Source organism: Muntiacus reevesi, chromosome 9 (assembly GCF_963930625.1).
Source record: "Muntiacus reevesi chromosome 9, mMunRee1.1, whole genome shotgun sequence".
Taxonomy (NCBI): domain Eukaryota; kingdom Metazoa; phylum Chordata; class Mammalia; order Artiodactyla; family Cervidae; genus Muntiacus; species Muntiacus reevesi.
In genome coordinates, this window is record NC_089257.1 from 73,015,594 (window position 1) to 73,043,541 (window position 27,948).

The following is a 27,948-nucleotide window of genomic DNA, read 5'->3' on the forward strand; positions in this document are numbered from 1 at the left end:
TTTATAAAAGAAAAAAAAAAAAACAACCCAAAAGCTAGCATTCAGAGAGCTTAAGCTACTGTTCTAATTTGTATTCTGTAATTGTGTATTCAGGATGAACCAAAAGGGAATTTTCTACCTAGATTGCAATACTATTTGCTGGAAAATTGTATAGTGAAAACTGAAATGAACAATTGTGTGAGCTCCTGGTAACTCCCTTCTCTGAGTTTTCCATCTCTTGTGTACTAATAAAGGCCTGTCTGTTGAAAGAGAAGATACCTCTGAGAAAAACCTATCTAAAATCTACAGAGATGATTTTAAATGGTTTACTGCAGGCATAAGTGACTTTAGGTAACAAAAATTCAGAAATTCAAGCAAGTTTGTGATCAGTACTTCTCTTGGCTGGATGAAGTAAGTGTCAGTGAAGAGAAAAAACAAACAAACAAAACCAAGACTTCTGCTGGAGATTTGGCCAAGAGATTGGAGAAAACAGGAGACAATGAGAGATTTCAAAAGATCATTGCTACAATGAGAGATTTCAAAAGATCATTGCTATCTATCTAGCTGCTACTATTAAAAAACCAAACTGATCGGCCTCTCTAGATGAGAGGCTGGGCAGGAGGTTATCAGGTTTACCAGATACTAAGGATGAAAACAGCTGTTTGGAGCTGGCTGAGCCCATAAAACAACCTATTGAGAATTACTTTCACTTTACTGTATAATATTTACTAAGCACTAAATTTATAGTTCCATAGAAACTGCCTGTATGGCTTCCAAGGCAACCTCAGTGCCTTATAAATTTCTCAGTATAAAACCTCAACATAAATATTTCTCCATCATAGGCCTCTTTATGCCATAACCCAGGGCCAAAACATGCCTGGGTGTTGATGTTCATGGTGGCCATTCAAGGTTCTGAACACAACTCCTACTCTCTGTCTATCCTTTGCTCTGGCTATCTTATCTAGTCTCAGGATTTTGGCAATCATCTTTAAGCAGAGGACTTCCAAATTTACTTCTCCATCCCTGTGCCAAGAATTTCCAGTCTCACATTTTTCACTTTTGCTCAGTATCTCCACATGGATAAATTGCAAGTAGGCCAAACTCTATGTCTAACACTGAACTCCTGATCTTTTTTTACAAGCCTTATGATTCCCCTATAATCAAAAAAACTACTCTCCTTTAAGATACTTTCCGTGAAACCCTGCATCCTCTTTGTGCCTCTTTCTTTCTTAACTCCAATATCTAATGAGTTACCAAGTCCAACCATTATCTTTGGACACCCATCCTTCTCCCTATACCCACTTCCACTGCTTAGTTCTGATCCCCCTTCCCCTTTGGTCTGCATCCGCATTCTGATCCTACAGGGCCTCTTGCCACCATCCCTCTCGACTTTTTCTTACCGACTGCTGCCAGAATCATCACCCCAAGGTTCACTTCCAATTTTACCATTGTCATTCTTAAAACCTGCACTGACTACTCATTGCTTGCACAGTAGAGTCCAGGTTTTTCAGCATGGCAGTCATCATCCGGGTTCAGCCTTATTTACTCTACGTCCCATGTCCTACCTCAGGGGCTTTTCAACCTTTTCAATTATTGTCCCCCAAGGGGTCTTTTAAGGTTTTCTTTTTTCTTAATCTTCCCTCTCATGACATTTTAATGCTATAGCTATACTGTCTGTTTATGAACTGGGTAGGTGTCTCTGTACTTTACGTTTTAAAAGTAAGATGTTTCTGCCCTCTAAGAACCAATTATTGCTCCATGAGGGACAATACTGTCCCTATTTAGAATGCATACTCTAACCAAAATACATCATTTACCAATCTCTGCATATGCCCCTATTTTTTCTAGCTTCCAAATTTTTACTCACTTTCTCCATTAGCCAAAGGAGTTGAGGGACTATGAGAAAATTCTTAGAGTCTACTTCTGGTATCCAGTATGCTGCTCCCCTAGCCTGGAATAGAGTCACACATCTCCCCCCCTACCCTCCATTTCTTCTTACTGAAATATGACCCTTTATGTTGTAACTCAAATACCATTTCCTCCACCTGAAGCATTCACTTGGAACTAACTTCTTCCTTCTGCGCTGTACTAGGACTTACTTTATACATCTACTGTGTTCTTCTTTGTTATGGAGTCATTTTTCCATTTGTGTTACCTCCTTCACTGTATTATAAACTTCCTAAAGACAAGGATTATCTTCACAGTGTATGTTGTTGTTCACTCGCTCAGTCATGTACAACTCATTGCAACCCCATGGACTGCAGCAGCATGCCAGGCTTCCCTACCCTTCACTATCTCCAGGAGTTTGCTCAAATTCATATCCATTGTTGATGATGTCATCCAACCACCTCATCTTCTGTAGCCCCCTTCTTCTCCTGCCCAGCGGAAATTCTATCACCTTCACTCACTTTGTTTGGGCCTTAGTAACGCTTCCTAAGGGCCACTTGACTTCACACTCCAGGATATCTGGTTCTAGGTCAGTGACCACACCATCGTTGTTGTCCAGGTCATTAAGACCTTTTTTGTATAGTTATTTTGTATATTCTTCTTAATCTCTTCTACTTCTGTTAGGTCCTTGCCTTTTCTGTTTTTTATTCTGCCCATCTTTGCATGAAATATTCCCTTGGTATCTCTAATTTTCTTGAAGAGATCACTTGTTTTTCCCATTCTATTGTTTTCTTGCATTTCATTCCTCTTAGGCATTGTTTACTTAAGAAGGCCTTTTTCTCTCACCTTGCTATTCTTTGGAACTCTGCATTCAGATGGGTATATCTTTCCTTTTCTCCTTTGCCTTTTGCTTCACTTCTCAGCTATTTGTAAGGCCTCCTAAGACAAACATTTTGCCTTGTTGCATTTTTTTTTCCTTTGGGGATGGTTTTAATCACAGCCTCTGTCCATAGTTCTTCAGGCACTCTATCAGATCTAATCCCTTGAATCTATTTGTCACTTCCACTGTATAATCATACGGGATTTAAGTCATACGTGAATGATAGTTTTCCCCACTTTCAATTTAAGTCAAATTGAAATTCAAATTGACTGCAAATTCAAAATAAGGATCTCCTTATTGCAAAATTCACAGTGTATTGTGCTTTCTTATAGTAGGTGGAAATCAGTTAATTGCTACACCAGGAACAAAGAGCCTGTGTCTATATTTTAAAAGTTCCATAAGTATGCTGAATAAATGAACACACTAAAGAGGAGAAAATATGGACATCATGAAGAAGACACATTCCAAAACCATCATTATTGCAGAGATTATTTATAAAGGAGTTCTGTGAGTTGTATAATATTAGTGAACTGAATTAGTTCCTGCTTCATAGAAGTAACACACAGACACCCACGGAAATTTATTTAAATGGCTACTTGCCTAGACATATCTTAAATAACAATGATCAAGGTGAGTAGAGGATCTTGAGGCCAAAACATAAATAACCATTTTTGACACGTTTTTGTTACAGATACAAAATCTTTATTATGGCTTTTGCTTTGAAAAGGGATGATGCACATGGAAGCAAATTTTAAATGTTAGTAACCATCACCACTACATAAGAAGTGACCAAATTAAGGCTTTGGGGCAATAAAGTTGATCTGATGAGATTATTGTGTGCAAAGTGAAGCCAAAAGAAACAAAATGCTTTCTGAAAAAGACTTGACAGTTTAAAAAATGCGTATTTTTGAATATATTTAGAAATTTCCATGATATCTTGGAATAATGCTTTCTAGGGAAAGCTATTTCTGTGGTTTCATAGGATTACATTTTACTTTAGTCAGAGGATTAGATGTTTTAAAGTGGCACTTCTATTACTTCCCTGAAACTGTTTATTAAGAAGATTATCAAATCTTATAGAAAACTACAAACAGGTGCTTTTTAACCATGCTTTGGGTATGTCCTCTCCTGAAATAACCATAAACGATTTTGATTTTTCTAAAGTCTGAGAATGACTTTGTGAGATAATGAGTTGCTGGTATCCGAGAGGTGGGAGACTCGGCAAAGAATTAATTTCCAAGGATAAACTAAATTCAGCCTCGTGGCTGTACAAGTTCAATCCTTCTGGGTCTTTCTAAAAGGAATAACCCTTTGGCCTGTTCTAAAGCTCCTAAGCGCAATTCTACTTCCTATGGGCTCTTTATTAGAAAGGAGAATTAGTTGTGAAACTCTCTTTTTCACGCCTACTAGTCAAGTTCAAGTTTTGTGGGCAAACAGCAGCCAAAATAAAGACGCTGGAGCCAACACTCAAGCCTCCGCCCCACTTCGGGGCTAAATTATGTGCAGGCTTGTTAGTTAAACAAGTCTGATAGGGGGTGGAGGAGGGAAAGGGAGGAGCGCGGAACGGCCCGCCCCTTCGGGATGGATGGGATTGGCTCCCTTTCCCCCTCAGCGGTTCATTTTGCATCTCGGTTGGATACGCTGAGAGCAATGTGTCATTAAGGTGTCATCAAAATTAGTCCTGTAGGTGTGGGCTGCTCCCTAGGTTTGTGACTTTAGATTTTCAAAGGGACGGGCTTCATTGGCTCTAGAGTCAAGTACCTGAAACTTGAGAAATGTCATTGTAACAGGAGGCGCCCAGGAGCTTAAGGGTAATGCACACACAGTCTAGAAAATGACGAAAGTTCCTCAGGGGTTTGATTGCAGTTTCCTAAACGATGAAGAAGCCAGGAAGATCCTTCAGGTGCTGGAAAGAAATGAGGCGCTTCAGAGAGCAGAGAAGGAGAGGATCAGGTACCGAGCTAACTCTTTGTTCCCCCGAGTCTGGTGCATATTGAGGGGGGCGGGCGCGGAGCTTTCGCGGGGCACCTGTCTGAGGCTCGGGGACGCGCAGCCTCCGCCCCGGGCGCGCGGCGCGGCAGGGGGAAATCGGAAGAACCCGGGAGGCCTGGCGGGTGCTCTTTCCAGACGCCGCCTCCCGGGCAGGCTGGTCCGCGAGCGCCGCTCCCGCCGCGCGGGGCGCGCCCCTGCCCTCGGCGCGCGGGCGGGCGCCTCGGCGCGTTTCTCTCCGCGTGGGTCCCGCGCGGCTGCCCCGCCCCTCGACCGCGACACGTGGGCGGCAGTCGCTGCTTGGCGTCCGTCCGAGCGGGGTGGCGGGTCGCTCAGGTGTCCCCCAAGCCGCCGCGTGGCGTGGGCCGGGCGGCCCGGTGAGAGCCGGCGGGGAGCGCGGTCTCGGCCGGCGCGGACGCACGTGCTTGCAGAGCCCTCCGGGTCATCCACTCTCGCCGCTCACACTCTTGGAGAAACCTCCCCTCTCCACCCACGGGGGCCGTCAGCGAGGCCCAGGGGGGCTGGCACCTCACTGAAGGCCAAGTGTTTCCCGCCTCAAGGGTTGGACTTCGAGGAACTAGCCAAATGGTGTGGAGTGAACCTAGCTGGGACTGGGGACGCTTGGGCTGGCTAGAATGGTTTGATCCCCTCGTGTGTGGTGCTTGGGGAAAATGAGTTGCTGCAGACGTTCACCCTTGACCTTACTGTGCAGTGTTATAGGTGAGGGATTAGTTACCAGGGAATGAAATTCGGAGATAATTACCGGAGATGTAAAGTAACCATTTTTTTCTGCTGGGGAAGTATGGGATACGTCCTGGAATGAATTAAAGACTGTCTCATCTGTCCTGGATTAAAGTCACCCAAGGCCTTCTCCAGTGGACTGTGGAAGAAAATTCAAAGTATCACTCTCGGGCCAGTAGTGTGACATTGATTGGAATTTAGAAGTTTGTGAACAACTTGTTGGTGATCTATGTTCTGTGTTGCCACTTTCTTCCAGGCATCACACTTACCCACCCACCAGTACTCCAACAGAAAAAGCTGCAAAGGTACTCCTCACATAGGGAAACCCTTGCTGGTTTTGTAGAAGGAATTAGAATACACTGGTCCCAAAGCCCTGTCTTCACCAGATATGGCGAAATCCACCCCTAGCCCCCAGAAATGACTCCTGTGGAGAGAAATGAATATTTGAAGTTTGAGTATGTGTATTTCATACTATCATAATCTGCCGTTAGAAAAACAGGCTCTATCATTTCCTCAGACTGCAGAACTGTGCTCTCCTGAGCCCAGTACACATTCACACACACACACACACACATACACACACACACACACACACACACACACACACACATGTGCTTGTACCCACATATGGGCACATGCAATATACACAGGCACACCCAACCTTGGAAAGGAGAGCTTTAGAACTGCATGCAGTTTGCTTTCAACACATACTCTCAAGAGGACTCAGTGTGTGTTCTTGGAAGTGTTTCTTGTTTCTGGAGAGGATTGGACTTAAGTGGACCCAGTATATTTGGGGGAAAAGTGAGGGAAGAATTAGGAAATAATGTGGAGGATAGCTTCCATTTAAGATGTTATCAACATCTTGCTAACTGTTCATGAAGTATAGATTTTAGAAATAGTAATGTCATTTATTTTAAAATTCAAGGAAATTTTGACTTTTTGTATTTGACCTGATGCTTGCCTTGTTGTATTTTCTCTATAGCAGCCCATGGTGCCCATGGCAGCTGACCTTTGGGGGAAGTGGAATTACACTTGGGTGGCAAAGGCCCTTAGGCTAGGCCTTAGAAGGAAACCTAAAACACATTTCATGGCACTCATATCCTAACTGGAAAATCAGCAGAAAAAGCCACAATGCAAAAACAAAATCAATACTGTTAACTACTAAACAAACTTTGAAAAATAATAATAATAAATAAATGACACCATTAAAATAGAAAAATAACTTAAGGAAAGCAGATACTTGAGCCCAATGCTCGAGGCAATTATTGCTAGTATTTTATTTTCCGCTGGTTGATTCCTGAGTCCCACTGTTAAATATTTGTCACTGGATAGCGGTCTCCATCTCCATTAGATCATCTGCTAATGATCTTGCATGCCTCAGTTTTAGTAGCAGATACTAGCATGCAGAAAAGGCCTGCAATGACATGTCAACTTGGCTCTTCTGCTCAATTTTTTATCATCATATTTTCTTAATCAAAAGTCAAGACATGTGACATATAAATCAAGGGTATTATTTGGGAGAACGTACAACAATCCCAAGAGATGCTCAGAGGCCTTTTTAACTATACTGAGAAACAGTCTCCAGATCTCTTGACCAGGACAAAAAGAGAAGGGGTTAAATGCGGAAGCTTGGAATGTTTGCTGATTGAGGCCTGTCTATGATATCGTTGAGCCGTCTACAAGACAACTAAGCAATATCCTACAGTTAGAAATATAAAACTACAGTACCATGCAAGGCCAGAGGTATCCAGAGGTGGACGTTAACGGCATAGAACTATCTGAGTTCACTGTGCAGGAGATTGTAGCTCCATCTATAGAACTGAGCTTCCCCTGATCTTCCTTCATTGGTACCAGAACTCTCTGCCTCCACCTTACTGGGTAGGTATTTGCATTACATATTATAATGATTCAAATATATGAAGAGTTTATTCAAATTTTTAAGAAAACACAAAGATTCAAATTGTTAAATAGGCAAAACATAGAAAAAAGTCATTTATACTACTATTTGGAATATATCCAAACAGTAAATAAAATATATGGGAAAATGTTCACCCTAACAGTAATTTAAAAAAAGAAAATTGAAGTAATCTCATGATACCGTGTTGCACCTTTAAAAATAACAGAAAAGACTTGGTGAAGTGAAATGGATACATTCTGCATGTTTTTAGTGGCATTCTAAGTTGAGTACTATCTTTTTGGTGAACAATATGGCAATACCTATGAAGACATGACTTGCTGTTGACCTAGTCATCCAATTCTTGGATGTTTCTCATTAGTAGGAGATTGAGGTAAAGAAGATGACCACACCAACATTTATTAAGTGGTGCCTTTTTAGGTAATAATAGTTATTATTGTGATAATAATAATAATAACTAACATTTACTGGTCTCTTACTATATACTAGGCACTGTATTAAACATGTTATATATGTTTAATTAATCCTCTCAATAACCTTAGGTACACACTTTAATTCCATTTCACAAACCTGGAAACAACTTAAAAACAAAACATAGCATATGTTATGTTATGTTAGAGGAAAAACAACACATATACTCTCAGATATTGCAGTTTTACCTGTAAGCAAAAGAGTGGGAATTCTCAAATCTAAGTAAGAATGTAGTCATTACAAAGGACAGTTATGAAAACATCATTATGTCCCATCCAGTGTGATATTTTAGTTCCATATTTCTAACTACCTTGGTTGTTTTGTATGCACCTCAAGCATTTCATGGATGCAGTGGTAGAAAAATATGTATGAGGCATTATTCTGTGAAAAAATAGAACACAAAATACTGCTTATGTTATTATTTCAGTTTCTTCTGGGCATCTGGGCACGTGCATAGCAACTAGAAGGAAAATAAGTAAAAATCTGTTCATCTCCTTTCTGTGACTCTATAGGGCCTGCTGTAGCTCCTGGCCTGTGGGGAACATTCAGCAAATGTTTGCTGAAAGGTGTAGGCTTGCCCTGACAGCTGGGGCTGGGCTCTTCTGCCCTCAAGCCCAACACTGCCAAGATGGGAAGGCAGACCTGGGGGTAAGGACGCAGGAATCCTGGGCACATGCCACCTGGCTCTGGGAAGGCAGATGAGGGGAAGGGTGTAGGATTTATGGCTTAAAGGAGACGGAGGCCCTAGTCACAAGGTTCCTGTCTGTATAGCCCCTTGTAAATACTTGGTGAAGGAATTAATGGTCTGCACTGGTTGGAGTCAGAGGTTTCTGCAGTACCTTGCTTTTCTTCCCATTTCTCAGTCTCTGTTTCACCTTCTTTTCATTGCCCAGTACCCTCTGCAGGATGGGATTTCTCCCTCCTGAACCCTGTCATGGACTATAATCACTCCATTAGATGTGTCCTCCTCAATCCTGTGAATTTGGGATCTGAGCTACAGGAATTCTCTGAGATCCAGTAATAGAAGTGAAAATTACCACTTAAATTCCAGTCCGTCAATTATACTTCGTTTTGGATTGTGGAAAGGCTTTTTTCCTGGAAGTATTCACTTGGGTATGACTTTTTAGGCCTGGTACATTCTGTGGTTCTAGCTGCAGTAAAGAAAAATGGCTAAGAGTTTAAATCACGATTGGCAAGTGAAAAATTTCCCCTTACTGCTGTCACATCTTGGAGGAAATATATATTTGTGTGTATACATACATGTGTGTGTGTATATATATATACATAAATATGATAAATAGAATAAAATGTGAAAAGCAGCTTACATTTTACAAATCTTTGGAAAACACAACTACCTATCACCCTCACCACGCCCATCTCATAAGTGTGACTGAAAGTACTAAGAGATTATATCAAGTAGTCAGCTCACTGAAGAGACAACATCAGTGTGTCTCTTCATCAAAATGTGTGTTTATTTCTATTTAGAAAACTTATAAAGTATAAGATGTTATAGCACCTGATGTAATTAAGTTAAAAAATGGCATGTCTAGATTTACACTATCTTTGCTCAGTGGCAAGACTGCAGCCCAGGAGGGTTTTCCCACGCTTAACTGTTTCAGTTGATTCACACTAGTGTCCCTGAGTTATGGCTCAGTCTTGAGGAGGTCTGTATATATCAAAGTGGTGAAGTAATTGGTAGCTGGTGGCAACTGCAGCATCCTGCAGAGATTAAAAGTCAGATACACAGGTCTCCTGTCTCTCTTAGCCTTTCTGCCTGCTTTCTCCTCTCCCAGCAAGTGAAATCTGCCTCTGGCAAGGATAGACTCAAGAAACATTGGATACCTATTTATGGGGCATCTGTTATGTGCCAGACACTGTGCTGACCTTGAGGATACAGCAAAGAAATTCTGCTGCAAATGACTTCAGTCTAGGAAAGTTTTTGATTGGTGGTAAATCCTGTAAGATGAAGCGTTCATGTACATGTAGCTTGCTCTCATGGAGCCCTGCATGGCTGAGGAAGGGACCATGAGAACTGCCTGGAGGTCATAGGGATGCCCTATAGGCCAGAGTGTTCTGATAATGTAACAAAGAATGAGGTCAACATCATGGATCTCTGAGGTGTCTGCACATTTCAGTAACATGCAGTTTAGTTAATTCCTTTAAACCGAGGGGAAAGCTTTCTCTCAGACAAATTCTCCTGTCTAATTGTTCCTTAGATTGATCTCTGTGAACAATACATGTGGAGCCACTATAATATTATAGTTCCACACCTAATCTGTAAAAATAACTAAAAGAGTTAATGCTCAGAATAACTAAATAAGGTGAGTTTACAGCTTATTGTACAAGTGAGTTTGTTTTAGTGAACTTAGGGATCATTGACCCTTCATAATTTTTACTTTTTGAGTTTTTTTTTTAATATAGCCAAACTGAAAATATATTGAGTAGATCAAAAGTTAGATGTGGGTCTTTTCAACTGACAGTGGAAAAAAAATTGAGACACTTAAAAGAGATAAAAATTATGCTTGGCTGCATTTCATTCTTACAATGCAGAGGGATGAAATGCAGCCATGTGGGAAGTCTGCTTGAGAGAGTGGTGATGGCAGATAATGACAGGACCCTGGTAAATAAGGGCTTTCCTAGTGGCTCAGCAGTAAAGAATCTGCCTGCCGATGCAGGAGACATGGTTTCAATCCCTGGGTCAGTAAGATCCCCTGGAGAAGGAAATGGTAACCCACTCCAGTATTCTTGCCTGGAAAATCCCGTGGGCAGAGGAGCCTGGTGGGCTATAGTCCATGAAGTGGCAAAAGAGTCAGACATGACTTGGCAACTAAACAACAACAACAAATCCCAAGGTTGACGATTAGTGCCCTGGTTAGGTTTTGTGACATTATAACTCATAAAGTGAGTTTTTATCCTCATTCTAATCTAATAAAGCAGGTATTTTTTTTCAAAAGCTAGCAACAACGGCAACAGTAAAAATTGCTCTTATTTATTGACTACTTGCTCTGTGCTAAACTCTTCATGTGCATTATCTCCTTTAATTATTTTTACAACAATCTAATGAATTAAGGGATATTTTTAGCCTCCATTCAGAAGTTTAAGGAGGATAAGTAACTTGATTGAGATAATATTGCTAAGAAGCACTGGATCTGTGGTCTGTGCAGTACTGCTTTCTACATGAAGTTGAAGTGATTATCCTTACATTGTTATGTAGCTAGTAACAGAACCAGCACTGAGATCTTTGTACTTACAGATCTTGCTATTCACTGACCATGAAAATACAGAACATACAATTCTAGGTAATCATGTGTCCTTACTAAAAGTTGGGAATATTATTGCTAAGGAAAAGAACATAATGGATATTGGAGGATCACTAATGGTATTTGCCATATATATAGGAAAATTGCCAGTAACTGTTGTCAAGGAAGATAATCAATAAACAATATAATAGGAATAGAAAGTACTTTTATTTGAGCCAAACTAAGGACTTATAGCCCCCCAAACAGCCTCTCAGATAACTCTAAAGAACTCTGGAGAAGCATGGTTTTCAACACAGTTTTGTATATTTTCAGAGCAAAGAACATCAAACAAGTCAAGAATACATTCCTTCAAGTAAAAAAAAAAAACATATCAGCATGTACGTAGTGAGTCAGTACAGCCTTAGCACCTGGAAAAGGAGTCTTATCATTTAAATGGTACTAGTATTTGGTATCACCCCACTCCAGCACTCTTGCCTGGAAAATCCCATGGACAGAGGAGGCTGGTAGGCTGCAGTCCATGGGGTTGCCAAGAGTCAGACATGACTGAGTGACTTCACTTTCACTTTACACTTTTATGCATCGGAGAAGGAGATGGCAACCCACTCCAGTGTTCTTGCCTGGAGAATCCCAGGGATGGGTTCGCACAGAGTAGGCCACGACTGAAATGACTTAGCAGTAGCAGCAGTAGCAGTATTTGGTATCCCAGGAAGGGAAGCATTTAATCTCTATTTTTAACATGCATATTCTTTACTTTTGCACATTCTGCCCTTTTCTTTAATAGTTAAAGCAGATATACAGTGTCTGTACACACAGACTGTTTTAGTTAGTACAAAGTTCAAGTTTACTCATATATAAGCCAGAATGACTTCCCCGTATTGTAATATGTGAAATTTTCTCTTATCACTGTTTGTTTTTTTAAAAGGTATATATGCATTTTGCAAGGATATACTGTAAACTACTAAGATGGTTATCTCTTAGGTGTGATATTTATAGGAACTCTAACCATTTTATTATTATTTTATTCCTTAAAATTATTATAGATTTTTTAATGATTTCTTTTGATAATAAAGAAATGCAGGAGATACAAAATAACTACTTTCCTTCATAAATATGACTTTAAATATCTGAATATTTTTCTGCCCTTTTCTTGATAATGTTTTATGCATTTTGTAATGTTAATGTATTCATGGGTAAGTTCATTTCTGTACATCAGTCTCGGGGTCCTGTGGTCAAGGATTGTCTCAGGGATGGAGCGCCTCATACACCTAGTAGGTACTCAATTCCTATTTAAGTCAACCTCAACTTCTGTGAGGGAGCACAAAGTGAGGGAAGGATGGATCTGGGGATACGACATGAAGGACAAAGAAGTTCAAATTAAGGTTAGTCAGAAAATATTTTTCTTCCTATTAACACATTTGAGTTTTAAAACGGAGAACCAGTTGGCTAAGAGCCTTGCTGAAGCATCTCGGGTCTGTTTTTCTGCAGTTAGTTACTGCACAGGCCATAACATTGAGAGCCTTAGGCTCACTTCAGTCTCCTCAGGAATGTTTCCTTATTGGCATTGCCAATGGCCCTGTCCAAAGGCTGCACTCAAAATACCAACTTGGCATGCCACAGGAGCCAGCTTCCTCATTCCTCTGTGTGTTAGACTTTCTAATGATGAAAGAGGAAATTAGGGACTACAGCGAGACAGAACTCACCACTTTCCCAAGAAAGGTTGTGGTGTTTTATATTTATATCAAGTTTGCCTTGGTTTCGACTTTAAAACAACACATGTCATGGCAGCTAAGGAGGGAGCGCTCTGATCTGAGCTGGGGCGAGGGTAACCTGGCAACCACTGCTCTGCTCTCCAGATCTGCGGTAAAGAGCTGTCCTCCCGGTGTCAGGAAGGGCGCGCCCTCTGAAGGCACTGAGTAGACTCTGTTCCAGGTCTCTCCTAACTTCTGCTAGTTCATGGGCTGGGGGCAGTGTAACTCCATCTTCACATGGCATTCTCCCTGTGTGTGTGTCTGCCTCTGCTGTCTAAATTTTACCCTCTTCCTAAGGACACCAATCACACTGAATTAGAGCCCACACTAAAGACCTCATTTTAACTTGATTACCTTTGTAAAGACCCTGTCTCCAAATATGATACTAAGGTTTAGGACTCCAACATATCTTTTTTGGAGGACACAATTTAATACATAACAGTAAGGCTCGTTCTCTATTTTAAAATAACTTACTGTAAACCACTATATCGACAATCTAAAGAAGAAACACATGTGATCATATCAATTGATGCAGAAAAGGCCTTGATAAAAACTCTTGGCAAGGAAGAAATAGACCCTGCTAAAAGGCATCTACAAAAAATCTTTTAGCTAACATACCTAATGGTGTAAGACTGCTTTCCCCCTTAAGATTGAAAACAAGACAAGATGTACAGTCAACCTTACCATTCCTATTTAACATCATACTTGAGGTCCTAGCCATGCAGGGAAGTAAAAGATACATATATCAGAAAGGAAGAAGTAAAACTATCCATATTTGCTAATGACATGATTGTTTATAAAGAAAAAAATCTAGCAAAAGAAAAAAATCCTAGAACTAAGAAGTGACTTTAACAAGGTGGTAGGATACAAGATTAATATATAAAAACCTATTGTATTACCATATACTAATAATGAACAATTAGAAATCTAATTTTTATGGAAGAACAAAGGAACTGAATAGACAAAGCAATTTTGAAAAAAAGAAAATTGAAAGAATCACACTAATTGATTTTAAGACTTACTCTAAAGTCATAGTAATCAAGATATCATAGTAATTGTGAAGGAGAAAATATACGATTTAATGAAACAGAATATAGTCCAGAAATAGAGCCCCAAAATATAGCCAATTGATTTTTTCACAAAGGTACGAAAGCAATTCAATGAAGGATAGTCTTTTTCAACAAATGGTGTTGGAATACTTGGACACAAGGCCAAAAACAATTTCATCACCTCAAAATTAAGCTCATTAAATAGTTACTCTTTGAAAGATAAATACTACGTGCTATCACTTATATGTAGAATCTAAAATATGACACAAGTGAACTTATCTATGAAACAGACTCACAGTATAAAGAACAGACTTGTGATTGTGTTGCCGTGGGAGAGAAGGGTGGGGGAGGGATGGACTGGGAGTTTCAGATTAGCATATGCAAATTTATATATATGGAATGGATAAACAGCAAGTTCCTATTGTATAGCACAGGCAACTATATTCAATAAGCTGTGATAAACCATAATGGAAAAGAATATGAAAAATAATGAATCACTTTGATATGTTAACAGCAGAATTAACATAACATTGTCAATCAACTATACTTCAATGAAATTAATTTTTTTTAAAGTTATTCTTTATTCCTGCTCCCTCCAATTGCTGGCAGCCACCAATCAGCTTTCTGTCTATATGTATCTACCTCTACTGGACATTTCATGTAATAGAACCTTCCATGTGATGTGTAACCTTTTGTGCCCACTTTACTCAGCATGTTTTGACATCTGTCTACCTTGTAGCATCTATCTGTACTTCATTCTTTTTTTAAATTGTTCTGATTGATATTGCATTATATGCATATACCACAATTTGTTTATTCATTCTTCATAAACGTTTGGGTTGTTTCCACCTTTTGGCTATTGTGTACAGTGCTGCTATGAACATTTATCTACAAAGATTTTGAGTACCTGTTCTCCTTTCTTTTGAATATGTACCCAGGAGTGGAATTACTGTGACATTTGGTAATTCTGGGTTTAACATTTTAGGAACCATCAAAACTATTTTCATCCACACTCACTTTCATATAATTGTAATAGTATTATGTATATTTTTTCTGTGTAATATCTAACATAAAAATAACCCCTTCAAATTAAAGACTCTTAGTCAACATTATTTTTTGTGGCTGTATACTATTCTACTATGTGTATTTTATAATTTAATTAATCATTCTAATACTTTAGGTACTTCAATTTTCTCTGTTTTTTTGTTTGTTTGTTTGTTTCTCATTGCTACTGTTAACAAGTCCAAGTTCATACTGCTTACTATACTACAGGCCTATAAATTGAGAGACAAGTTGTTAGGGCTACTTTACTTAGAAAGCCAGCAGACCAAGAAGATGATGGACTAGTATCCAAAAGAATCATCTTACCTGAGTTAGAATTCAGGCTTCTTTTATACTAGGAGGGGAGGGGATGTGGCTGGTTGTTGCAAATTTCTTGATGCCAGGATTCTTTGTTTTTGCATATGTACATTTAGGTGTGGTCACAATGTTCTTACAAACCTCCAACAAGACAAATATTAGTCTCTGTTCTTCAGCTTTTTATCTCTAGATGAGTGGGGAAAGTGTTATGCCTTTAAAGATAAGAGCCTTGAGAATGGGCTATCCTGATATTTCAAGTTACAGGCAACATTATTTTATAAACGGTTCAGAACCAGCATGACTAAACACAAGCAACAGAGCACAAAGTTTAGAGATAAAGGAACAGATTCAATATGGAGTCAGGTTTGTTATGCTGTTACACTATGTTAAATAATGCCATTACAAACATTTGTGCTTATATCCTTAATTCAATTAAAAGTGTGCCGCTCAGATAAATTCTGGGCTTCCCTGGTAGCTCAGCTGGTAAAATCTGCCCGCAATACAGGAGACCATGGTTCAATTCCTGGGTTGGGAAGTTCCCCTGGAGAAGGGATAGGCTACCCACTCCAGTATTCTTGAACTTCCTTGGTAGCAATGCAGGATACCTGGGTCTTGTATTCTTGCCTGAGAATCCCCATGGACAGAGGAGATTGGCGGGCAACTGTCTGTAGGGTCACAAAGAGTCGGATCCAACTGAGCAACTAAGCACAGCAAGGTAAATTCCACAGTGTAAATCATTATTCGATAATATAAATATTTTCTAAATTCTTGTTATGTGTTGGGAAATGATTTCCAAAATGTTCTACCAAATTGTACTTTGACTTGCAGCAGAAACTATCCTTCCCAGGACTGAATTGTATTATTATTTTTAATCTTTGCTAATTTTGTAGGCTAAAAATTCTTATACTAGATTTAATTTCTGAAACTGTGGTTATAATGAATTTGAACTTTTTTCATATGTTTACTATTAATTTACATTTCATAATTTATGAATTATCTATTTATACTTTTGCCTATTTGTATTTCAGAATTTATATTCAGAATGCTTCTTGTCACAAATAACAAGTCTAATCATGCCTTTAATCCATTGAGAATAAATTTTTTGGAAATAACAAAGTATCTGGAAATAGGTCTGCTAGCTGGTTTAGTGGTTTAGGATGTCAGGTCGGTCCCTTTGCAATGAAAGATGGCTACAACTGCTCCAAACATCACATCCATGTTCAAGGCAGGGAGGGTGGGGATAAGGGTGCAGCCAACTACATCTGTCCATTTGATTACGAAAGTGAAAACTTTGCTGAATGCTTTCCCAGCACACCTCCCCTTAACCCTCATTGACCAAATCCAGGTCATAAAGTCACATATTGCTGCAAGGGAATTGAAAATCAAGGAGTCGGATTTAAATGTTAGGCTTAAACGTCATTGTGATCCATCCTCTGGGACTGCACATTTTGATGCCCACAACAAAATCAAAAAGGGGGGAAACTAGGGGAATGGATTCTAGAAAGCAAACTCCACTATATGACACAGAGTCTTAATGGGGTTTTTTCTTATTGCTTTATATGTTTCTCTATACATGAAGGAAATTGACTTGTCCTATTTATGACAAATATGGAGAAGGAAATGGCAACCCACTCCAGTATTCTTGCCTGGAGAATCCCAGGGACAAAGGAGCCTAGTGGGCTGCCGTCTATGGGATCACACAGAGTTGAACACAACTGAAGTGACGCGGCAGCAGCATGACAAATATATTTCATAGATTTCATTGCACTTAACTTCTACTTATCTAATAAAAGGATTTTTTTAAGTTTTTATATGATAAAATGTAACCAGTCAGTCCTAAAGGAAATCAGCCCTGAATATTCATTTGAAGGACTGGTGCTGAAACTGAAGCTCCAATACTTTGGCCACCTGATGCGAAGAGCTGACTCATTGGAAAAGAGCCTGATGCTGGGAAAGATTGAAGGCAGAAGTGGGCAACAGAGGATGCGATGTCCATTGACTCAATGGACATGAGTGTGAGCAAACTTTGGCAGATAGTGAAAGACAGGGAAGCCTGGCATGCTGAAGTTCATGTGGTTGGACAGGACTGAGTGACTGAAGAACAATTAAGTTTAAATTTTTTTCTTTTTGTTGTTTTAGAAGCAGGCGGTGTTAGCCAAGCCCTACAGATTAGAATCCTCCAAGAGAAACTGGGACCTTGGCAGACCTGTCTGGGGATTTGGAAACCTGGGAGAGACAGTCGCTACCGGAAGTTCCTCATAAGGCAGAGGGAGGAGGAGAAATACCCTGACTTTTCCCTTCTATACCTCCAGTTCCTCCCAGTGCCTGGCTGAAGCCAGCTGGAAGCCTCTAACTTCTGGTTGAGCCTGAGAAGTGTACTTACAGGGGTCATCTCCCAGCAGCACAGAGCAGGGAAAGAAATTTCTCATCCTCTTCTTTTTTCTTCCATCCCTATTGTCTTCTGTCATCCTGTAAATTCTGCTTTTTCTCACTTCCCAGTCTTATATTGCTAAGGCTCTGTTTCCTTGCCAGAAAATTCTCTTGAGTCTTCTTTCTGATTATCCTGCACTCACTGTTCATGCCCCATTTGCCCTTTCACAGTTTCTGTCTCTTGCTTCAGCATCTTTGGGGAGTGGCCCTGTTCTTCTCTTGACTTCTCTGTGCTGCTGCTTCTCCCCATCCTTCTGGGTGCCGTGGTCCGTCTCCAACACACTCAGGTTAGTCAGGGTCTTTGGATAGAAAGGAGGAGTCACTCAGGGACCCTTAGATAGAGAGGGCTTTGCCCAAAGGTTACATGTAGGCTGAATCTGGAATTTGAAGGATTTGGGAAACCAAGGCAACTCTAGGGACCAGCTGTTCTGCTTGCCTGTCCCAGCCTAGCCTGTCCTTCTCCTAGGATGTCTTTGATTCCCTCACTTCATGCTGCTGCATTTTTCAACTGGCTGACTCTACACGTTCTCCAGTCTGGGTTCTGATGTTCATGGCCATTGTGCCAGGTCCCCTGATGCACGCTTAGCCTGACTGTGAATGGGCTGCCCTAGGATCAGGAACCCAACCTGTGGCACCTTCTTGGGAAAACTTATTGCTGGATTTCCTAAATGGAAGCTGTAGACCATTCCAGTTCAGCTCAAGGTGATAAAATGCTGATTTGGTAGGTACTAAGATTCACCCATCTGGAGGGGGTTGCCCCTGGGTTCTCTGTACTCACTCTGCGTCTCCTCTCTGTATGCCTACCTGGGCACGAAGATACTTTTGATGTATCTGCTTGGCTTTCTTGATAAATAAGTCTTGAACTGTAGGCTCTGCCAAACCAGAGATTCTCAACCCTGTCTGAAATGACAACCACCTGGGGAACTCTCCAAACGCCTGATGCCATGACCCACCCGGACATTCCAGCCAAATTGGTCTGTGATCAGGGAGGCATAGATGTTTTTCAGAGCTCCCAAATAACTCTAATATGCATAAGAGATCCCATCTTGGTTGCCTGGACGTTAGGTTGTGACTTCACCTGTCACCTCTTCCCTGCAGGCCACTCCTTTACATAAGTTGAGGGACTGTTGATTTCACAGGAAACCCTGCAGTTTAGGAAGGGAAAGCCTAGAGTCTTGGAGGGCTATGCCTGACACAAATGTAAAAAGCCTCATTTCTAGTACCTTCCCACTTAACAATTACTTGGCAGGATCAAAAGGACCTTCTGCCCCTGGACTGTTTAGTCTGACAATTGGAAGAATTTCTTTTTCACTTTCTGCTGTTTTTGTTTTCTTTTACTGCCTACTGTGTGGTTACACAAACACGAACGCTGTAATAGTCAGGAGCTGATTAGCTCCTGGCTGTGAACTCCCTTCCTTGAAGCGAACCCTGGTCGTACTTCATATTGGCTGTTGAGTGGTTATGTTCAATGTGAGAAAATAGGACATAGTTAAAGAAGGACAATACGGAAGTCCAAAGAGTTTCTGAAAAGGTAAAGCGTCCTGGTTCTTTTGCAGGAAGGGGGACCCCTTCCAGGGCCCGAAACTGGGCTCTTGTCTAATACTCGGAAATGAATTGTCCAAGGAGACACATGTGCTGACAAGACAAGAGATTTTACTGGGAAAGGGCACCGGGTAGAGAGCAGTAGGGAACATGGCTTGCAGTCTCGGGTTTTATGGTGATGGGTTAGTTTCCGGGTTGTCTTGAGCCAATCATTCTGACTCAGAGTCCTTCCTGGTGGTGCACGCCTTGTTCAGCCAGGATGGATGCCAGAGAGGATTCTGGGAAGTGGTCAGACAGGTAGTGTCTTCTTTTGATCTTTCCCAAACTCTTCTGGTTCCTGGAGGCTTATTAGTTCCCTGTTCCTTACCAGGACCTCCTGTCGTAAAACAACTCATGCAAATGGTTACTATGGTGCCTGGCCAGGGTGGATGGTTTCAAAAAGGAAGGAATTAGATCTCTTTGCTGATTCTGTGATTATTCAGGAATATGTGATCGGTAACATTTTAAATGTATGCAGTACTTTAAAGCTTCCCATACTCACTGGATCCTCTCAGATATCCTTTAAAGTGGAAAGATGGAGAAGGAAATGGCAACCCACTCCAGTATTCTTGTCTGGAAAATCCCATGGACAGAGGAGCCTGGTGGGCTACAGTTCATGGGGTCGCAAAGAGTTGGACGTGACTGAGCGACTGAGCACAGAGTAGAAAGAGCAGATATTATTTCCTTATTTTCCCAGGTGAGATATTATGATCCTTATTTTTCTCTTTTCTCAAAATATCTCAAGACCGTGTAACCCCCAGGGGTGGATGTGAGGCTGGAACACAAGACTCTGTGCCCTGTGGCAGCTGTGCAACGTATCCGGTGGCTTCACGGGTGGACTGACCCAGACCCTGAACAGTGGAGACATGTAGGTTCAAAGGGAAGTTAATGCCTTAGCTTTGAGGCAGTTAAATAGCCGTCGAGAGAATGTGTGGGTTGTGCTCCTAGATTGCAATGATGTGTGGGGTCAGCGTGGGACCCCTGTGAGCTCCATCACCCCCACCTCTACAGCCGCACCAAATGAACCCACAGTCTAGGTGAGACCCACGTGCAGTCCACGTGAAACAGCTTCTTGATGAGGCCCCCCCACCCCCTTTTCTGCTGCCGATGGCTTGCTGCTCTTCAGCCCCTCAATGAGCTTCCCAGAGGTGGAGCTCTGAGACAGGCAGAAGTGACTGTGGGACCAAGCAGGATAGCAGACAGAGCCCCCACAGGCTCCAGAGTGGCCTAAGGAATGTCCTAGTGGTCCCCACTAAGTCCTCTAAACAGCCAGCATTTTGATTTAAACCGTGTCAGAGCCCAGGGAGCAGCATAGGTTTTTCTTTTCATTTGTCAGTTTTTAAACTGCAGAACTTTTTGCAGTCTGTTTTAAAATTTCTGTCGTGTGTTTTATATGTGGTCCTCTTCCTTTCTTCCAGATGCTATAAGGTACATGCTCATGACCTTTGCATCATCCGCACTTGAGTTGCTAAATCACTGCGTTTGCACTTGAGCCTACACTTTGCAGCCCCCTTCAGCATCACTGAAGGCCAAGTGAGAACTCTGTCTGCTGAAAGTTGTCACCTCAGTAGTTGCTGTTGGGTCCTTCACTCCTCAGAGCAGAAGAATTGCTGGGGCTTGGGAAGGGGACTGCTGACGATGGCCTTCTCAGTGAGGGAGTAGGTCAGGAGGGCCCGGCCATCCCTGCACTGGGCCTGCTTGTTTGTGTGGTTAATGCAGGTTTGTGTGCCCAGTGCACAGTGAGGCCAAGCAGGCTTTGGACTTTGGAGCGGAGAAAGGTTTATTGCAAGACCAAACAAGGAGATGGGGTGGCTCATGCCCTACAACCCTGAATTCCCCAAAGGGCTTAGGCAAAGCACTTTCAAAAGCCAGGTGAGGGAGCAGGGTCTCAGGGGTCTGTGATCAGCTTGTGCACGCTGCACAGTTCTCTGGCTGATGGAGAGGTAGCAGGTGGGGTCACAGGGGTTAACATTGTCAGTCCTTAGGCTCCAGGAGACCTGGGGCTGTGTGCTGGTGGTTGTCAAGTAGTTAACATCTTCTGTTTGTTGGAGAGGGGGAAGTTTTTTTTTTTATATATCTGCAAAATAACTTAGGAAATGTGTGTCAAATACTATCTAGGTACTTGAGAGAGGAGCTAAAGAGGGCCCCATGTCCTGGGAAGGCCCCATGGGGTCCTGCTTGGGTACAGTGCCTCTTCTTCCTCAAGAACATCCGTTCCTCCCCTATTCTCAGCAGCCCCCAATCTTGCACCCCACCAAACACTCTTAGTCGCAGGTTAGGCTATAGCACCGGCTGCACCAAAGACAGCAGGAAAGGCCAATAAATTAGGTCATGTCTGTCTGTCCACAGCTGTTTAATTGCTTTGCCGCTGCCATCCAGGCAAAACTCTTTAAAAGGTTTATGAGTAACACATTCCCTCCAGGGGAGCTGCCTCCACCTTCAAAGCCACACAGTCCCCACCCTTCCCTAGCTCTACCTTGCACTTTGTACAGCCAGTTTCCCTGAGCTCCAGCTCCAGCTGCTACCCCAGCTTTTTTCACTTTTTCTGTCAACTTGCAGCATCTTGTTCTGGGCCTCCCAGATCCTTAAGGAGAGTCAGAGGGAACAAAATGATACACTAATGTACATTTTTTAAAAATTATAAGCAATTTTAATGTGTCTAAAAGCCAATGAAGTATTGTGTCACAGTTTCCAAACAGTGCTGCAAAACAATTACAGTTTTATCATCAAAGTGATTAAAGTGCTTTTCTCTCCTTACCTCATCTGAGCTTATCTCAGCTATGCTATAGGCACTTAGAGGTACCAGTCCGTAAAGATGGCAGATGCTACACCTCCAGGAGCCTAGGTCTCTTGGGGAGGTAAGCCAGATCCTCGCTATTCATGTGGATCTGCCTTCCTTCTTAGGAGATAGGTTGCCGTTTGGGTTTTCTTTTTATTATTGTAGAGCAGTCAGCTGTCAAAGTTAAGTGTTGAGGGTAGCATTGCAACTTCACCTCTTTCTCTCGGACCTGCCAGATATGACAAGCTTCTCCGTTTGCAACATTACGTCAACAGTCTTGGGAATATGTTGCTGCCTCAGGATTCTTCTCACAGCATCGGAACTCAGAGTCAGGTCCTCTGTGTTCCTCTCAAGAGTGAAAGCAAAAAAGAAAGAGAAGAGTGAAAGCCCCATAGAATAGAACTTTTTTCCCAGGGTGTTGACTCAACAACACATCTGTTAGGTAGCAACACTCATTTATAGATTCAAGGGATTAGATCTGGTAGAAAGATTGCCTGAAGAACTATGGATGGAGGTTTGTAACACTGTATAGGAGGCAGTGACCAAAACCATGCCCCAGAAAAAGAAATGCAAGAAGGTAAAGTGGTTGTCTGAGGAGGCCTTACAAATAGCTGAGAAAAGAAGAGAATCAGAAGGCAAAGGAGAAAGGGAAAGATGTACCCAACTGAATGCAGAGCTCCAAAGAATAGCAAGGAGAAATAAGAAAACCTCCTTAAGTGAACAATGCAGAGAAATAAAGGAAAGCAATAGAATGGGAAAGACTAGAGATCTCTGCAAGAAAATTAGAGATACCAAGGGAACATTTCATGCAAAAATGGGCACAATAAAGGACAGAATGGCAAGGACTTAACAGAAGGAGAAAAGAATAAAAAGAGGTGGCAAGAATACACAAAAGGATTATACAAAAAAAGGCCTTAATGACCTGGATAACCACAAGGTCACTAACATAGGCTAGACATCCTGCACATGTGAAGTCAAATGGGCCTTTAGGAAGCATTCGTATAAACGAAGTCAATGGAGGTGATGGACTTCGAGCTGAGCTATTTCAAATCCTAAAGAGGATGCAGTTTAAGTTTTGCACTAAATATACCAGTAGATCTGGGAAACTCATCAGTGGCCACCAAACTGGAAAAGACATTTTTGTTCCAATCCCAAAGAAAGGCAATGCCAAAGAATGTTTAAAGTACCACACAAATATGCTCATCCCACATGCTAGCAAGGTCATGCTCAAAATCCTTCAAGCTAGGCTTCAACAGTATGTGAACTGAGGACTTCTAGATGTACAAGCTAGGTTTAGCAAAGGTAGAGGAACCAGAGATCAAATTGTCAACATCCATTGGATCGTAGAAAAAGCAAGGGAATTCCAGAAAAACATCTACTTCTGCTTCATTGACTACCCTAAAGCCTTTGACTGTGTGGATCACAACAAACTGTGGAAAATTCTTAAAGAGGTGGGAATACCAAACCACCTTATCTTCCTCCTGAGAAACCTGTATGCAGGTCAAGAAGCAACAGTTAGAACCAGACATGGAACAACAGACTCGTTCAGAGTTGGAAAAGGAGTATGTCAAGGCTGTATATTGTCACCCTGCTTATTTAAATCATATGCAGAGTACCTCATGTGAAATGCCAGGTTGGATGAATCACAAGCTGGAATCAAGATGGCTGGGAAAAACATAAACAACCTCAGATATGCAGATGACACCACTGTAATGGCAGAAAGTGAAGAGGAACTAAAGCTCTTCTTGATGCGGGTGAACGAGGTGAGTGAAAAAGCTGACTTAAAACTCAACATTCAAAAAACTCAGATCATATCATCAGGTTCCATCACTTCATGGCAGATAGATGTGGAAACAGTGGAAATAGTAACAGACTTTATTTTCTTGGGCTCCAAAAGTCACTGCAGACAGTGACCTCAGTCATGAAATTAAAAGACGCTCCTTGGAAGTAAAGCTGTGAGAAACCACTGCATATTAAAAAGCAGAGACATCACTTTGCCAACAAAGATCCATGTAGTCAAAGCTATGCTTTTTCCAATAGTCCTGTATGGATGTGAGAGTTGGACCATAAAGAATGCTGAGCACCAAAGAACTGATGCTTTTGAACTGTGGTGTTGGAGAAGACTCTTGAGAGTCCCTTGGACTGCAAGGAGATCAAACCAGTCAATCCTAAAGGAAATCAACCCTGAATATTCACTGGAAGGACTTCTGCTGACGCTGAAGCTCTAATACTTTGGCCACCTGATGTGAACAGCTGACTCCTTGGAAAAGATCCTGATGCTGGGAAAGATTGAGAGCAGGAGGAGAAGGGGGCAACAGAGGATGAGATGATTAGATAGCATTGCCAACATAATGGACGTGAGTTTGAGCAAGATTCAGGAGATAGTGAAGGACTGGTGATAGTGAAGGGAAGCCTGGTGTGCTGCAGTCCATTGGGTTGCAAAGAGTCAGACATGACTTAGTGATTGAATAACAATACTTAAGATCCTACTATGGGCTTAGTACCAAATATACTAAAGTTCTCTCTACAATCTCTTAATGTAATGAAGGAGATGGATTTGAAAACAGTATATTCACTATAATGTGGTGGATAATAAGACACTTTCACAGAGGGACAAAGAGGTCATTAACCCTATGTGTGGTCTCAGGGAAGACTTACATTTAAACAGTTGGACATGGGTACCAAATCACTATGCTATTTAGATTCTTGTGGATTTTTAAAATTAATTTATCTTAATTGGTGGACAATTATTTTACAATATTGTGGTAGTTTATGCCATACAGCGACATGAATCAACCACAGATACACATGTGTCTGCCTATCCTGAAGCCCGCTCCCACCTCCCTCCCCACTGCACCCTCTGGGTTGTCCCAGAGCACTGGCTTTGAGTGCCCTGCTTCATGCATAGAACTTGCTCTGGTCCTCTCTTTCACATATGGTAATACACATGTTTCAATGCTATTCTCTCATATCATCCCACCCTTGCCTTCTCCCACAGAGTCCAAAAGTCTGTTCTTTACATCTGTGTCTGTTTTGCTGCCTTGCATATAGGATCATCATTACTTATTTCTAGATTACATATATATGCATCAATATACAGTATTGGTGTTTCTCTTTCTGACTTACTTCACTCTGTATAATAGGCTCCAGTTTCATCCACCTCATTAGAACTGACTCAAATGTGTCCTTTTTTATAGCTGAGTAATATTCCATGTGTATATGTACCACAGCTTCCCTATCCATTCATCTGCTGCAGGACATCTAGGTTGCTTCCATGTCCTAGCTATTGTAAACAGTGCTGCAATGAACATTGGAATGCATGTGTCTCTTTCAATTCTGGTTTCCTTGGTGTGTGTGCCCAGCAGTGGGATTGCTGCGTCATATGGCAGTTTTAATTTCAGTTTTTAAAGGAATCTCCACACTATTCTCCATAGTGGCTTTCATTCATTTCAGCTTGCATTCCCACCAACACTGTAAAAGGATTCCCCTTTCTCCACACTCTCTCCAGTATTTATTGTTTATAGACTTTTTGATGGCAGCCATTCTGACTGGCATGAGATGGTACCTCATTGTGGTTTTGATTTGCATTTCTCTGATAATGAATGATGTTGAGCATCTTTTCATGTGTTTGTTATCCATCTGTATATCTTCTTTGGAGAAATGTCTATTTAGTTCTTTGGCCTACCTTTTGATTGGGCTGTTTATTTTCCTGGTACTGAGTTACATGAGCTGCTTGTATATTTTGGAGATTAATTCTTTGTCAGTTGCTTTGTTAGTGGGCTTCATTCCAAGGGTGCAAGGATTCTTCAATATTCACAAATCAATGTGATACACCATATTAACAAATTGAAAGATAAAAACCACATGATTATCTCAATAGATGCAGAGAAAGTCTTTGACAAAATTCAACACCCATCTATGATAAAAAAAAAAAAAAAACTCCAGAAAACAGGCATAGAAGGAACATACCTCAACATAATAAAAGCCATATATGACAAACCCACAGCAAACATTATGCTCAATGGGGAAAAAATTGAAAGCATTTTCTCTAAAATAAGGAACAAGACAAGGGTGCCCACTCTCACCACTACTATTCAAAATAGCTTTGGAAGTCCTCACCACAGCAATCAGAGAAGAAAAGGAAATAAAAGGAATCCAGATTGAAAAAGAAGAAGTAAAACTCTCACTGTTTGCAGATGACATGATCCTCTACATAAAAAAACCCTAAAGACACCACCAGAAAACTACTAGAGCTAATCCGTGAGTATAGTAAAGTTGCAGGCTATAAAATTAATACACAGAAACCCTTTGCATTCCTATACACTAACAATGCAAAAACAGAAAGAGAAATTAAGGAAATTAAGAATGGTCCCATTCACCATTGCAATGAAAAGAATAAAATACTTAGGAATAAATTTACCTAAAGAAACAAAAAATACATTATCTCTCGATGAATATTATCTCCTACCAGTTAAATTCATTTTGGGCCTGTGACCAGGATTGGGGGTGAAGGGAGGAGTAAGCAGATTTCAAAACAGAATTCTGACAAGGGAGATTGAAACTTATTCCCCTGCTCCAGATGGCCTGTAAAGGAATCTGGGGAGAAGGTGAAAGCAGGAGAGGAGGGGACTGATTGGCCTACAGGAGCCACCCCATGGCCAAGCCAGGGTGAACAGCCTGCCGGACAGCAGGTGCTCAGCCAGCAGAGGAAACTGCAAGGGGTTTCATTTCCTCGCCTTCAGCTCTGGACTTCTGTCAGGAGGTTTATTTCTCTCCAATTGCAAGTAAAAATAATTAAGACTGACTGATCATTAAAATACCTTCTCTTCCCCTTCCAAAAAGAAGCAAGACCTTTTATTTCGAGTGTTTGTTTCCCTCTGAGACATTCAGCAGCACCATTCTCTTCATTCTGGACTCAGCAGAAGTGTATTTCACCTTCAGCAAGTCGGGGGTGATCCCCTGTCTTCCATGTGCCCTGCCCACCAGCCTAGGGCATTGGGATTCTTGTCCAGAAGCTGTCTAGAGTCACTGAAAAGAGAGGCAAAACCATCATTCTGCCTTGTGCTACTCAGCACCCATCAGGTAAGCTGCTGTACGCCAGGCTGAAGGCCCTGGCAGACCATTTGGCCCTGGGTCTTTCAGACTTTGCTTGACTATGTTGGACGCACACCTCTCGGTTCAAAGCAGCAAGACTGAGAATGGTATCTTCAGCAGGAACGATGATAAAGAAAAAGTATACCCTTTTCCAAGTTTATCATAACAGTAATTTATTTAAATAAATCCCAACATGTTTTAAGATCAAGATTCGTGATATTTTTATTAAAATAAGAAATCGTTGACAAATATTTTGAAGACCTACTATTTGTATGGGCTATGCAAACTTCTTTGGTAAATACAAAGTGCAGAACCCGAGGAATTTATAACCTATCATTTGGGCGGACAAGTTGTGAAATTTTAAGTAATATTATAAGGTTACACATGACTAAGTACCTGATGGGTGGTACAGACAGTAGGATTTTAGCACAAGAGAAAGATGGATAGTAGCTGAAGTTATTAGGAAAGACTTAATAAAGAAACTGGCCTTGAGGGGTGGTTGGATGTGGATAAATGGAAAGTGTATAAAGGGAGAATAATTTTCAATTATGACTTGTTAATGCTTCCATTGAATCAAATGTACATAACAAACTACTTGAACTTTAATTTCTAGCTGGAATATGTAAAAAAGGAAAATCTATTCATATCAATATTAGAAACAAAAGTCCTAAGGGAAAAGGCTGATGTTTATGTATTGTGGGAAACCACTGGCTTGCAGGGCATTCTGTCAATTGAATTCCTTTCCTCCTCCTCCTCCCCAGAGATCTATTCACTGTTGGTAACTTC

The 27,948-nt window shown here is 41.2% G+C and overlaps 1 protein-coding gene across 2 annotated transcripts in view; it reads left to right on the top strand.

Annotated features, from left to right (window-relative positions):
* Positions 1-4,397: 4,397 nt before the first annotated feature.
* The window catches only part of EXPH5 (exophilin 5), a 92,958-nt gene continuing 69,407 nt past the window's right edge, over positions 4,398-27,948 (top strand). For both annotated transcript variants that reach the window (XM_065944052.1, XM_065944053.1), the window contains exon 1: positions 4,398-4,699. In XM_065944052.1, the coding sequence (XP_065800124.1) occupies positions 4,581-4,699 (119 nt within the window). In that variant the 5' untranslated portion in view covers positions 4,398-4,580. The remainder of the gene's footprint in view (positions 4,700-27,948) is intronic.